The sequence below is a fragment of the Anser brachyrhynchus genome, assembly GCF_964034855.1.
Source record: "Anser brachyrhynchus genome assembly, chromosome: 1".
NCBI classification, from domain to species: Eukaryota; Metazoa; Chordata; class Aves; order Anseriformes; family Anatidae; genus Anser; species Anser brachyrhynchus.
In genome coordinates, this window is record NC_137694.1 from 27,394,221 (window position 1) to 27,407,662 (window position 13,442).

At 38.8% G+C, this 13,442-nt stretch overlaps 1 protein-coding gene across 2 annotated transcripts in view; it reads right to left on the reverse strand.

Moving 5' to 3' along the window:
- Positions 1-4,720: 4,720 nt before the first annotated feature.
- The window catches only part of TES (testin LIM domain protein), a 28,953-nt gene continuing 20,231 nt past the window's right edge, over positions 4,721-13,442 (reverse strand). For both annotated transcript variants that reach the window (XM_080557612.1, XM_080557613.1), the window contains exons 3-7: positions 13,078-13,330; positions 11,609-11,944; positions 8,155-8,370; positions 7,431-7,589; positions 4,721-6,226 (exon numbers count right to left, since the gene is read on the reverse strand). In XM_080557612.1, coding sequence (XP_080413738.1) covers positions 6,035-6,226; positions 7,431-7,589; positions 8,155-8,370; positions 11,609-11,944; positions 13,078-13,330 — 1,156 coding nt within the window. In that variant the 3' untranslated portion in view covers positions 4,721-6,034. The remainder of the gene's footprint in view (positions 6,227-7,430; positions 7,590-8,154; positions 8,371-11,608; positions 11,945-13,077; positions 13,331-13,442) is intronic.

Genomic DNA, 13,442 nt, shown 5'->3' on the forward strand with positions numbered 1-13,442 from the left:
GGATGCCTTTAGGTTTTGGAAAATTTTAATACTTAGTGTCCTGCTTGTTTGAAAACATAGGGATCTACTCATTTTTCAAATGACTTCTGTCACTAGTCCTGTGTTATATTCCTGACCAGATTCCTCAGAATCAGAGCCACTTCTTAGGAAGTGTCATAAAATTAACCTCAGATTGCAAATTTCAGCATGGAACATAGGCCAATATCACTCTACAGATATATATTTTTTATTTTGATTTTTAATTTAAATGGGGCACATCTATTAATCAATGTACAGGTGTTACTGATCTGATTTTGGTTACATCATAAGCTTGCAGCAGCAGTAGCATAGAGCACCGCTGAAGAACCTTTCCTTATCATCTTTATTTTTTTTTTGATTATTGCAAACTGATCCCTAAACTCACGGTCTCTTAAGTTTTCTACCTGTCTATAGTGTCTAAATTATTCCAGAGTACTTCCATAATACGACATTATCTCTCTGAGCTTATTTCACTTCCTTTCCTTTCCCCACTCTCCTCATAATCGTTCTAAAATTCCTCTGTGCCTCCTCCTTCTGTCCAGTTTTGTGATCATATTGTGTTCCACCCCCACACAGATTCCTGGACTTACAGCCCCCTCCTCAGCTTATTCCTTCCTGAAGAACTTCAGAACATTTTCTCTTTCAGTTCAAGTCTTTTTTTTTTTCTTTTTTTTTTCTTTTTTCCCTCCCAGCATTTCCCAGGGTCTTGCCTCGTCCCAGCGTGCTCAGCGTACCACAGACGGCATCTGCTGGGTGACTGCAGAACATCAGGTGGCTGCTGCAAACCTTCCACCACGAAAATAAAAATCGAGACTTGATTCATGTGAACAACTCATCTAGGGCAACCAGGAAATATTTTTATAATTTCTGTGAGATGTTACTTTTTATTTCATTTTATATAAATGAAAAGTTAATAAATATATGAAGCTTGACTAATGTATTATAAACTGGGTACAAAAGTTTCCTACAACAATGCTGGGCTTGAAGCCAAATACAAACAATGCTGGGCTTAATCTGTAGCAGATACATCCTCTTCTTTGGGCCACTTTTCACGTGTAGGAGAGGAGGCAATGCAATCTCTGATCTGCTATTTTTTGTTGTGATTGCTCACGGCAACAGCAAACCCCCGCAGTGCTGCTTCGGCGGTGGCACAGTGCAGCAGGCACTGACCCTAGGTGTGAAGTAAAACCACCTGGCTCAGTTTTTATGATTTAAACAGTGAAAGGAGGGCGGCAACTCACATTCTGAGACTAGACCTGGCTCAGACGATTTTGGACTTTTTTTCCCTAAAGTTCATTCGTCCATCATTTTGTTAATAGGGAAAAAAAAAAGAAAAAAAAAAGAAAAAAAAAAGGACATTGAATATACACAAACACCCTATTTTCATTACTTTCAAACTTTTCTTTCCTTCTTTCCTTTTTCTTTCCTTCTTTCCTCTTTCTTTCTTTCTTTTTCTTTCTTTCTTTCTTTTTCTTTCTTTCTTTTTTTTCTTTTTTCTTTTTCTTTCTTTTCTTCTTTCTTTCTTTCTCCTTCTTTCTCTCTCCCTTTCTCTCCTTCCTTCCTTCCTTCATTCCACCCCCTTCCCTTCCCTTCCCTTCCCTTCCCTTCCCTTCCCTTCCCTTCCCTTCCCTTCCCTTCCCTTCCCTTCCCTTCCCTTCCCTTCCCTCACTTCTCCTGGATTACTGATGATCCTTGGATGATTTGTTTTCAATTTAACACCTACTTCTGGGACCCCTCTGGTAGTATACTTAATTTTATTAAGTACCATTCTTAAGCCATTCTGCTTATTTATTTAAGAAGTGAGTGAAAACAGACTCAAAAAGTATTGGGCTGTAGGCATTTTTGGCCTTGACGTTTCAGAGCAGTAGGGTAATAGTTGCAACATGTGAAAGTGGATGTTCCAGGCTTCACAAGCGTATTCTCCAACTTAGCAAGCAGCTGTTTGCAGGATTGCTCTGAATGAAATCACTGAACATCGCTCTGTGTGACCCTACTCACTGATGACTGCTAATGACACCTGTGGTACAACTTTTATAGGGGAAAAGGATTTCAGCTGACATTCAAAACCAGGCTTTAGTTGCCTGATATTTAGTTCAGGTTGACTATGACATACTTAATCACAAAGACCTACGTCCAACAGCTGCCGCAAAGAGGTCTGCACTGAAGTGACACCACAGGTCAGTGCTTGGGGCATTCTCCCTACAGGTGTGAGGCAGAATTTGGTGCTAACCCAGTCAGGGTTATCAACAGGCTAAATGATGCAGGACTTAACTATAATCCCAATAGCATTTTACTTTGTCTCTAATTTTTGGTCACTAGGCACATTTCAAAATTTCAGGGAGTGATAGAAGCATATATGAAATCTGGTGAATTTAGGGGGTCTTGGAACAGGTTGACCGCTGCTGCCATACATCAGGTTCTCAGATGTCTCTATTAAGTCAGTGATAGAATTGTCTTTTTGATGCTTGGTTTAAGTCAGACAAAAAGATTGCAAGTGTGTGTTATTCTGTAAGAGACAAAAGAGGGGAGAGAGAGAAAAATAAAGAACAAATTACGTCTCTTAGTTCACTCGGGAGTTTGAATAAGACACTTCAAAGAGAATGAATCTGATGCATTGTTCATATTCTTTAACAACTCCCCAGAACCATATCTGTCTACTGTCACTATCAGTCATAGCTCTAATTAAATTGACTTCCATAGATCCTCCTTTACGCCAATATGAACAAGTTATACTTGTATTTCAAATCCTTTACTAACTCTTGAAAAGAATGTAACACAGTAGTGTTAACATCCACACTAAATCATTCAGGAAAAAGGCTGCATTCATAAATGGGTGTGCACAGCTCTGCAGAACAGGCACAGCTCTTGGATTTCATATGTGGAGAATATGCATGCGTCATATTAGACTCCTCAAAACTATTTATCTGTGCTGTAACACGCAAGCACATATGAAGATTAATGTATGAGGTGGTATAATCCACAGATAAAATAAAATAATAGGTACCTACAAATAGATACACATTACCATATTCACTTTATATGTGTAGACACTTGTTGGAAGGTTGCATATAAATGCTGTAAAATTATCCATATATGAGGGAAAAATGCCAAGAATTAAAAAAAAAAAAATGTTGTTTGCGGCTATCAAGGAAGATGGCTCACCAAAGAATTTCTCTATTGCTAATTCAGTCATGTCTCAGTCATGTCATTGCATACCTCCCAGCCCACTTCTGCTCACCAATTCCTATTAAGTTGTTTTACTGTACAAACCTACTTGTTCTCCACAGCCTACTTGTTCTTAGCTGTGTTGCTAAGAACACAACTCCACTCCCAAGAAAACTCAGCTTGGAGTCATAACCTACAAAGTCTCAGTAGCTACATAAAATACAAAGCTGAACATAAAGACATGCAAAAGGCTACATCCTGAAGGTAAACTTGGGCTTTTCCTTCCCAGACGTACTGATAATGACAAGGTGCTAGAGCCAGACTTGTCCTCTAGTATGAAACTGTCTTCATTTGGTAGTCATAATCCAAAGAGTTAAAACCAAGTAAGACACTCTGTCAGTGCCATGACAAACAGCTGCCTGAGTGCCTCTTCATGCTGTCTCTTGCAAATAATTAACTGTTCCTGAAAAGTATGTTTTTACAATAAGTACTTAAAAGGCTTTCTTACCGAAGACGTTCTACTTCTACTCTTAAGAGCAGAAATTCAACTTTTGTATTTGGACTTCAAAAGTTTCATCTGCAAAGTATGCAGTTTTATTCCCAAAGTATTTAGAAGATTCTGGGTTCTATTCTTAGCTTACAAAGATAGATAGAATAAAAGGATCTCCATGATAAAATAGCCAAAAAATACAAAAGGAAAAAAAAAAAAAGACAACTGCCAATAATTTTTTTTATGGTAGTGACAGAATGAAGCCTCCTCAACAGTTGTTTTCAAGCTCCAATGTTTGCCCATCTTTCAGCTACCAAGAGAAGCATTATCCACAGGAACATAAATCCTTTCCTTGTTCCTTAGAAGAACTATTTACTGCTCCTAATTATCTCCTGATCTATTGCACAGTCACACAGCAGTATTTGTCTCCCCTCTATCATCTGCACATTACACTTGACCTCCCTGTGATATGATTCTTTCCAATTGTCCATTTGTGCCCACATACATATATTAAACTTTGGCTACCCCATACCAGAAACACCTAGATGCATCAGATTCCCAAGAAAAGAGCCATAAGGGAGCAAACAAATATATATCTCATGCCGATGTTGTATATTTGCTGTACTCACAAAGCACTTCAATTTCTCAGCACCCAACTATTCTCACGGCTCATCTGTGAATTCAAAACTTCCTGTCCCATGTCTTAAAATATAACCTATCGTTTCCAGCAATAACCTCAGTTATGTGAACAAGAAATGAATGTGAACAATGAATGTGAACAAAAGTTAGTGTGAATTTACTTTTTGTTCAAAAGCTTTTGAAGTCGTGTATCTGTTTGAACTAGACCCATTGTTTTGCACCTAAGTGCATCCACATTATTGCATGCAACAATAAGCACTTGACATTACTTCCAGTAAAACTTAAGGCCTGTAATATTGCCAAAGCTAAACAGATATTTAGGAATATTTCCCTTCCTCTGCCCCCTCCCCCCCCCCAAAAAAAATAAGAAAGCAATTCAGAAAGAACAGAATCAGCAGACAACTCAAGTAAGCAACACTAATTTTTATTTGCAAGTGTTACAACACAGGCATTATAAACCAAAAAACAAACAAACAACCCCCCCCCCCGAAAACTTGCATAGTTTCTTTCTTTCAGGCCAAAGATGCTTTATTCACTGTTTGGCACAGAGCTAACAATTTTCACTGTAGATCTGTAATCTTTAAGGGGAGGTGGAAAAAAAAAAAACACCATAAGAAGCAACTCATTTGGTTTATCTAGTAAGCAAACCTGATACACAGCTTTTTTTTTTTTTTTTTTAAACTCAAATACTGGAAGCTTTCTGGTAGAGAATTCTACCTGCTTTGGTTGGAACTTACAATTCAAAAGCCTAAGTATGAACCTTTTGCAGCATGACTTATCCATATGGTATTGTGCCATGTCCCTCTGAGAGAAGGCACCATGTATGAAAAGCACATTCATGAAAAACAGAAGCCAGTTCTGAAAGGATAAGAGTGACAACCACAAATGGCGGTGGATCATTTTTTTTAATTTGTGTAACACCTCCTTTTATATTTTCCTCTACCCTCTCTCCTCCCCTCCAAACAAACAAACAACAAAAAAACCAGAAAAGACAGAAGCAAAAAAAAAAAAAGAAACCGCTACAAAGTAACTTCTATGTTCATAAAATGAAAACTTCTCCATGCATGAAAAGTTTTAAGAAGGAAACATGAGCTAAAACAGTTTTTCCACTGGTGCAGAGTTACTTTACAAAGTGGATATGAGTAGTCACTACTTCTCAATAATCCATGCATCAGCAACAAACAAAAAACTACATTTTTTTTAAACCCACAAACTTCATTCTCTCTCCCCACTTGAGGTTTAGTGGACTATGTGGCAGTAAAGCTGATCATTTTGTCTAAAGTGCTTGATGAAAGCTGAGAAACTTTAAGACATGATAAATTAATTTGTCAAACCGAAAGTGGAAGAGCTACATGATCATATAACACAAGAAAAATTGGACCACTTTCATGTTTTCTTCTTTCATTACACAAGATACAGCAAAAAGATCCTTCATGGTGAAGAGCTCCCTTAAAGTGTATAGAGTTCATAACACGGTTTTCCCTACATTTCTGATATATGAAGAAATTTGACATAAGACTCAGGAACAAAATCCCGAAGAAGGAAGTATTATAGCTAAGGAATGAAAATTACACAGCAAGTTTTAGTCACTAAAAAAAATCTTTGGGAAAATGCTATTTAGTACTTTCAATATCTTTAAATGCCCAGGTACTATGTATTTTTACAGTAGAAATGCAAGAGCCTTTGGAACACAGCAATGCTTAGTTTTGTGCATGTCTTCTCTTACGACATCATCTTTTTCTTACATTCCACTGAGCAAAAGACCATCCCCTCCACCGGCATAAACTTCTGGCCAATTAAACACTTGCTACAACAGGAACATAAGAAACATTCCTCCGTAGCATGCCAATTGAAGTTGTTGTATGTCACACGTTGAACTTCGGGATCTATAGCATTATGACAGCCTTGGCAGATCTGTTTAGAGAAAAAGTCAAACAAACATTAAAAAAATCACTTAAAGCATGCACAACCTATCTACAACTCCAACAAAAGATGGAATTCTTAGATGTTTTCAAAGAATACAGACAAGTGTCAAAAGAAGCCTTTGAAATAAGTCTTCAGTTTTTGATTTTTCCTTTATTTTTAAACCATAGTTTCTGACCAAAATGTGGTTGAGGAAAAAAAAAAAAAAAACAGAATAAAAACGTACGTAAGAAGTCAGCTGCTGCTGGGACTAAGCTTAAGACAGTTATGGTGGTTATGATTTCCCAGTGCCCAAAGCAGGATAAGGGCTTGTCACACCCAACACAGATCTTCGTATATTAACCCACGCGTTTGAAGAGATCAGTTACAAATATATGCTCCTGTGCATTGGCAGCTATAAAGGCATGCCAAAGAATTAAAGGATATTAGAAAGTCTTGGATGGAATTCATCTTGAGCTCTGGTTGCCAAAGATCATTTTCTAGATCTCAGGGCCATAGTGTTTTAAGAGAGAGAAGCCTCTCTGGAAGAGAATTCTTTACACCTAGCTTAGAAAAAGATATCAGCCACCAGATGATAGCAGTTTTTTTCTCCATTAACTATACAAACAGCCTAAATGCAGAATAGACTAACTCCCAATTAATAGCTAGTTAACTGGTATAGATGGACGGACTATCACCTCAGATTAGAGCTCATAACTAAGAACTGAGAACTAGCATCCTTTCGCAATTTCTTGCCTTCATCCAGTGAGTCAGTCTCCTGTGTAACTCATGGGCTTAGAAATACAGAGAAACAAAGTACTTAGATTGCGGTTGCCATAACAAGCTTTCAGCAAACCAGATGAAGTCATAACCTGCTGGTCACAATGAACTATGATTGACACGAACTAGACGTTTAGCAGCCTTGCTCATTTTCACATACTTTACTTCTCCTATTACACAATCCTGCTTCAACACTGGTAAAATTAAAGGTACTTTCTGAACCACTCCCCCACTCCTAAAGTCAAGTTTATGTATTCACAGAGTGGTACCTGTCTGCTTTCAATGTCTCTTTCAAAGGCAAAAAGAGACGGCCATTTTGGACCTACACTTATATTGAATTTACACATTTCAAATACTCCCACTCTGGGAAGAAGGTAAGAATTTCAAGCTCTTCAAGTTCTCTTCCTTCACAGCATTGTGTCTGCGGGGATCTTACCGCAGCATGGTTCTTCACGTAGCATGGTTTACAGACTGGCTTGTCATTCACCATTACATAGATTTCTCCAGCCAAAACGCAGTCACAGTCAAAACAGCAGAAGTGTTTCAGATGCCAGTTTTGACCTTCTGCTTGAGTATATTCATTGCTGAATATTAGCTATGAGGAAAATGCACAAACATTAATAAAGGAAATGCTATTCAAACACCTGTATTAAAGCTAGCCTCAGGATGTTCTGTAATTTGCAAGGAACTGATGGCTGTTCTCCCGTTTCAAATGACTTCAACAAAAGTGAAAGTATCCACTTGTTTGACCGTTTTCCAAAGCCTCTGTTTCATTTATTAAGAGCCGGTAGATACCAAAAACATCAGGCAGGCTGTTCTCTGTGCATTGCTTAAGGTGTAATTTAGTGAGGTGCTCCCCCTAGTGCACTTCCTGAGCAAACAACTGTGTAACTGGGACTTGATGCAAGACTTACTCTCATGTAGTATACCCATATCCTATGCTTCTGTAGACTACACAAAACCCCCCTCCAAATCCAAAACAAACTATGGAACCTCTTGGAAGCAGTGTCCATATCAGTTGCAGTTCCTTGCAACTACGATCAGCTAAAACTGGTAAAAGGATGTCAGGGCGCCTGTGCTGAAATATTTTAGTAAAGTTTTATTAGCTTTTCAGGACCACAAACTTGTGCGCTGAAACAAAGGACTGGGATATTTCCTACCTCGTCACATCCAGCACAGCGGGGTTTTTCACTATCACAATAATGTCTTCCACAGTACAGATTGCCATTCTTCCAGAAATAGATCATGTCTACTAGAAGTTCACTGCAGGTGCAACAGACAAAACAAGCTGGGTGCCATAATTTGTCATATCCTGCACGTTCCGCATAGACAGCTGGGTCACCTTCTTTCATGCTCAGTTTGCAGCGATAACAGGACTGGAAAGAGGTTATTAAAAATTAAATAATTATTTGAAGAGGTATGTTTATAGAAATTCCACATTACCTAAACATTTAATCAATCCCACTTGCCCATACTGAACCTACAGTATTGATTTACTTCCACAATCGGATAGTGATGTGACATATGTCATAGCACAGCAGCTGTCACATCACGATGATGCATATTATACTGACAGCACTAGTGTTAGTTAGATGTATTATTATATTTTGCAATATTCACATTCTTGTAACTACCGTGAACATTTATAAGTTTTAATTGCCTTGTGGATTTTTGAGCATGTGACACTCACAGAACATAAGAGTAAGAAGCCTCCATCAAAGGTAACCTAGTAGACCTAGACTAGTATACATAACAAAGCTATGGCTGTGTACTTACAGGTCATAAGCAAAAAGTAATCAAGCCTTATCTGCAGTACTGGTGAGGAAAGATCACAAGTGGTGTCCCGCAGGGCTCAGTACTGGGGCCAGTTCTCTTCACTATCTTTATCAATGATCTGGACAAGGGGATCAAGTCCACCCTCAGTAAGCTTGCAAACACCAACCTATGCACAAGTGTTGATTTGCTCGAGGGTAGGAGGGCTCTGCAGGAGGATCTGGACAGGCTGGACTGACGGGCCAAGGCCAACTGTATGAGGTTCAACAAGGCTAAATGCCTGGTCCTGCACTTGGGGCACAACCCCATGCAGCGCTACATGCTGGTGGAAGAGTGGCTGGAAAGCTGCCCACTGGAAAGGGACATGGGGGTTGATTTGGTTGATAACCAGCTGAATATGAGCCAGCAGCATGCTCAGGTGGCTGATGACATCCTGCCTTGTATCAGAAACCATGTGGCCAACAGGACCAGGGAGGTGATTGTCCCTCTGGGATCAGCTCTGTTGAGGCTGCACCTCGAGTACTGTGTTCAGTGTTGGGCCCCTCACTATAAGAAGGACAGTGAGGTGCTTGAGCATTTGCAAAGAAGGGCAACAAAGCTGGTGAAGGGTCTAGAGAACAAGTCTTACGAGAAACAGATGAGGGAGCTGGGGTTGTTTAGTCTGGAGAAGAGGATGCTCAGGGGAGACCTTATTGCTCTCTACAATTACCTTAAAGGAGGCTACAGGGAGGTGGGGAATCGGTCCCTTCTCCCAAGCACTAAACAATACAAAACAATAGGAAATGGCCTAAGTTGCACCAGGAGAGGTTTAAATTGGATATTAGGAAATATTTCTTCACTGAAATGGTTGTGAAGGATTGGAACAGGCTGCCCAGGGAAATAGTTGAGTCACCATCCCTGGAGTTCTGCAAAAAACACGTAGGTGTAGTGCTTAGTGCAGTGGTTTAATGGTGGACATTGCAGTGCTAGGTTAAAGGTTGGACCAGATGATCTTAAAGAGTTGTTCTCCAACCTAAATGATTCTATGAAAAAAAAAAAGTTGTGAACATTTGAAAAACTTATTCTGTTTAAAGCTGCATTTTAGGAACGCTAGTCATTTATGGCTATTATACAATATTTTGTGATAAACAATTCTGGAGTGGGAAAGTAATTATGGAAAAGGGACTACAAAGTTTACAGACATTGGAACTATTTCTGCTGTAGCTATGAGTTCTTAGCTGATCTTGTGTTCGATACCTGCTTAGAGAAAGGGTTTTATCATCAAGTCAAAGAACACAGGTGGTTTATGTAATGGAAACAGAAGTTTTAATCTATGGTTTAATCATCAGTCTGGTACATCCTGCACTCCAGTTGGTCTGTGGACTGGGTTTAACATCCTGGAAAGGTTATCTCCACAATCCACACTACGACAAGTCCAGCCACAAATGGTCTGAGTTTGACTGTGTGTGCATACATATGTACACACACACATCCCCACACTTGCTTCAGATGAGCAAATGAAAATATACACAGAAAGACATCAAAAGTGGAGAAAAAATAGCTTATAGAACATATGAAAGCAGAGGTACAAATGTATATAAAACTTTGACTCTTCTTTCTATTCCAGACTCATAATCCAAAATGAGTCAAGTAGAAGGTGTATTTACAGTACAGACCCAGATCAGTGCAAGATGATCCATTTACCTACCACTTGCAAAATCTTCAGCCTAGGAGGCTAAGAGACAAAGAGAATTGCTGCTTTCGATTATTTTTTTTGATGTATTTGCTGAAATTTAGAATTTACTAAATGTAAAGGTTATTCTGCTGAATACCAGATTTGTAATTCAGCTTTTAATTGTGGCAAAATCATTCTTTAAACAAAAAACACACAAAGGCAATTATTATAAGTAGGTTTACATTAGTAGCGGAGACCTGATTTTATTTTTTTAAAATCAGGTTTAAAATAATTGCAATCTGTTACAGAATAGTAACATTTGTGGACATCAAAGTATAGGAGCTTTTGCCATTGATGTGAAGGTCTAACATCAGAAAACAATGGAAGACTGCTTAAAGAACCACTGGAAAGAAACTAGTTTAATGTTACTTCAGTTATCCGACCCTTAGTTTGTGTTCATAATTGGCACCTGAGCCAGGCACAGCAGAATTTTTTTTCATTGGTAAAGGTTTATCAAGGCTGTACTTTTAGAAATATTAATGAAGTTATGTAAAATTAACCTCATTTTTTTGTTGAGCTATTACATGGCAGAAATCGGATGTCAGTGGGGAAAAATACTTCCGATTTTGAAAAGAAAACTAGTCAAAGCAGCTCTTATATTGTTTGGCTTGTTGGAGATGGGAGGGAGAGGTGTTACTTTATTATTACTTAGTTTCATTTAGTTTTAAGCACAATTTGAAAAGTGGGCAATTTTGATGTTCTTCTAAGAAAGAAAACAGTCTATCACAAACTAAAATTAAACTAAACTCTTCAAGAAGAGAAAAGTGTAGTAGTCAGTCCATAAGATTATACAATTTTCTTGACTGTTATTCTGTAAAAGCCAAGCCATCCTGCTATTTTTCCAAGCTAGCTCCCTCCCCCTGCCCCCCCCCCCGCCCTTTTTTTTTTGTAATGAGCATGAAAAAGTCATCTGGGATCTGGGAAGTTATTTACTCCACCATATTAAATACTGACAGAAACCAGAAGTTCTGAGCAGACATTAACAATGTTTTCCAACTCCCCTTCTTTCTTTCCATCCCCAGATTTTCCCTATACCAAATGAACAAATTCATTGAATTAAAATGACTAAAGAGAACACTCAAATGGTAATCTACCTTCTTGCTGTGTCTTTTCTTTCTTATACTTACATACTGAGATGCCTTCTGATCTGCTGACTTGTCCTCCATCGCTCCCACAGCAGCTGAGGTGCTTCTGTCACCACTGTTCACGTTATTCTTGTCAGTAGCTTTAGTTTCCACCTCACCAGGGAGCTTGACATCTCCTACACCAAGAGCCTCGGTTTTGTACTTCTTCACAAACTGTTCCATCTGTTTAACTTCATTGGGGGATAGCTCGTGGCATTTTGAAGGATCCTGATCGTGAGCAGGCAGCTGCTTAGCCAACTGCTTCTTCCTGTACTGCGCGCCTTCCGAGCCAGCAACAGGCTGTTTCTCCTTTGGTAGCATCTGCATATACTGTCTAGCCTAAACCAGGAGGAATTAGATATCAGATGCCATTTCAACTATAGACCTATCCTTTCAAGCAAGCAAATGACTAAAATAATTTCTACTGTTTTTAACATGTTTCTGTTGCTAGCAACAAGGTCCTTTATACAAACATTAAGCTATTGAAACACAGTAGATAGAGACAAAATACAGCAGAAGCATTAACTGGCTTCTTCCCAAAGTAAAAAACAGGCTTCCTTTTAAGCTTTTTAAAACATGTACAATATGTAGAGTTATTACTTTTCAGGGTAAACAATAATTAGCATTTTATATAGCACTCTGGCTGTTCAAAGCTGTTTAAAACTACTGATTACCAGTACAGCTTTAAGAAGTTGAAGCTGAAATAGCTTGCCTGAGGCACACAGCCCATTGCAGAATTCTAGCAAAGAAAAAAAAAAAGTGCTCTCGTTTTAATAAAGCAAGGACAAGCGTAAAAATGAGAACGGTAACTCAATGTTAAGTAACAGGGTTACACAAGGTTTGATTCATTCATTGAAAGAGGCTATTTAGATAGGCAGGTCAGAGAGAACTTGATTCCAGAATAGATCACACAACACTGCAGTACAAGTAACATTCAAAGCTTGAAAAGCAAAGCAAAAATCCTCAGAAGGCTATCTAACATCTCATCTACTTGAGCTGCAAGCATACTAGAAGAGAGCTCTTCTTTGAGATGTCAACACTGAACTTGTTCTTACCATATACAGTAAAAGCCATATACAAGACTGTGTTCCCCTTAAGTTTACACCGTGACATAAATTGCTTTGGGACACATGTGCGCACAATTCTAAGCACACACTCCATGCAAATTTTTCAAGTTGACTGAAAGACAGGTTTGAGAAATTGCAGTCCAGGGACCTCAGATAGGATTAAGAGTTATCTGCCATTAAAAAAACATCTCCCCAGTTCTCAGGAAGTTCCTCAGAGTAACATGCATACCTGCAAGATTGTACAGGCAAGGCTTAATAAACAGGCACTACATTTTTAGTTTTGAGGAGAAAGAAAAAAAAGAAGAGGTACACACAGAAGAACTACAACAGGCAGATTTCTAGTAAGGTGGACTTCTTCTCTCCCATCAACTCCTTGAACACAAAGAAAAAGAGGGTCTGACTTACAAGTGTCTGATTCTGAACAGGAGGAGCCCACTCATAAGTCACAGTATTGATGGATATGTTCTTCTTGGCTGGCACTGGATTAGTCAGTATCATCACATTACGTTTATACATGGGAATGCCATCATTTTTCAGCTTTGCAATAAGGGTTGTGTATTTTGTATCTTCAAAGAGTTTTCCCACTTTCCGATCTTCCTCATTGCTTGTGAGAACATCGTGCTCTTCCTGGCCACATTTGCAGTTGCGGCATATTTTTCTGAAATTTATGGAAACAAAGTTATAGTCGCAGTTGCAAACTACATCTCACACTAGCTGCATGTGCAGCAACAACATCACCGGGAACCCAAAACCTTGTTTTCAGTGCTTTG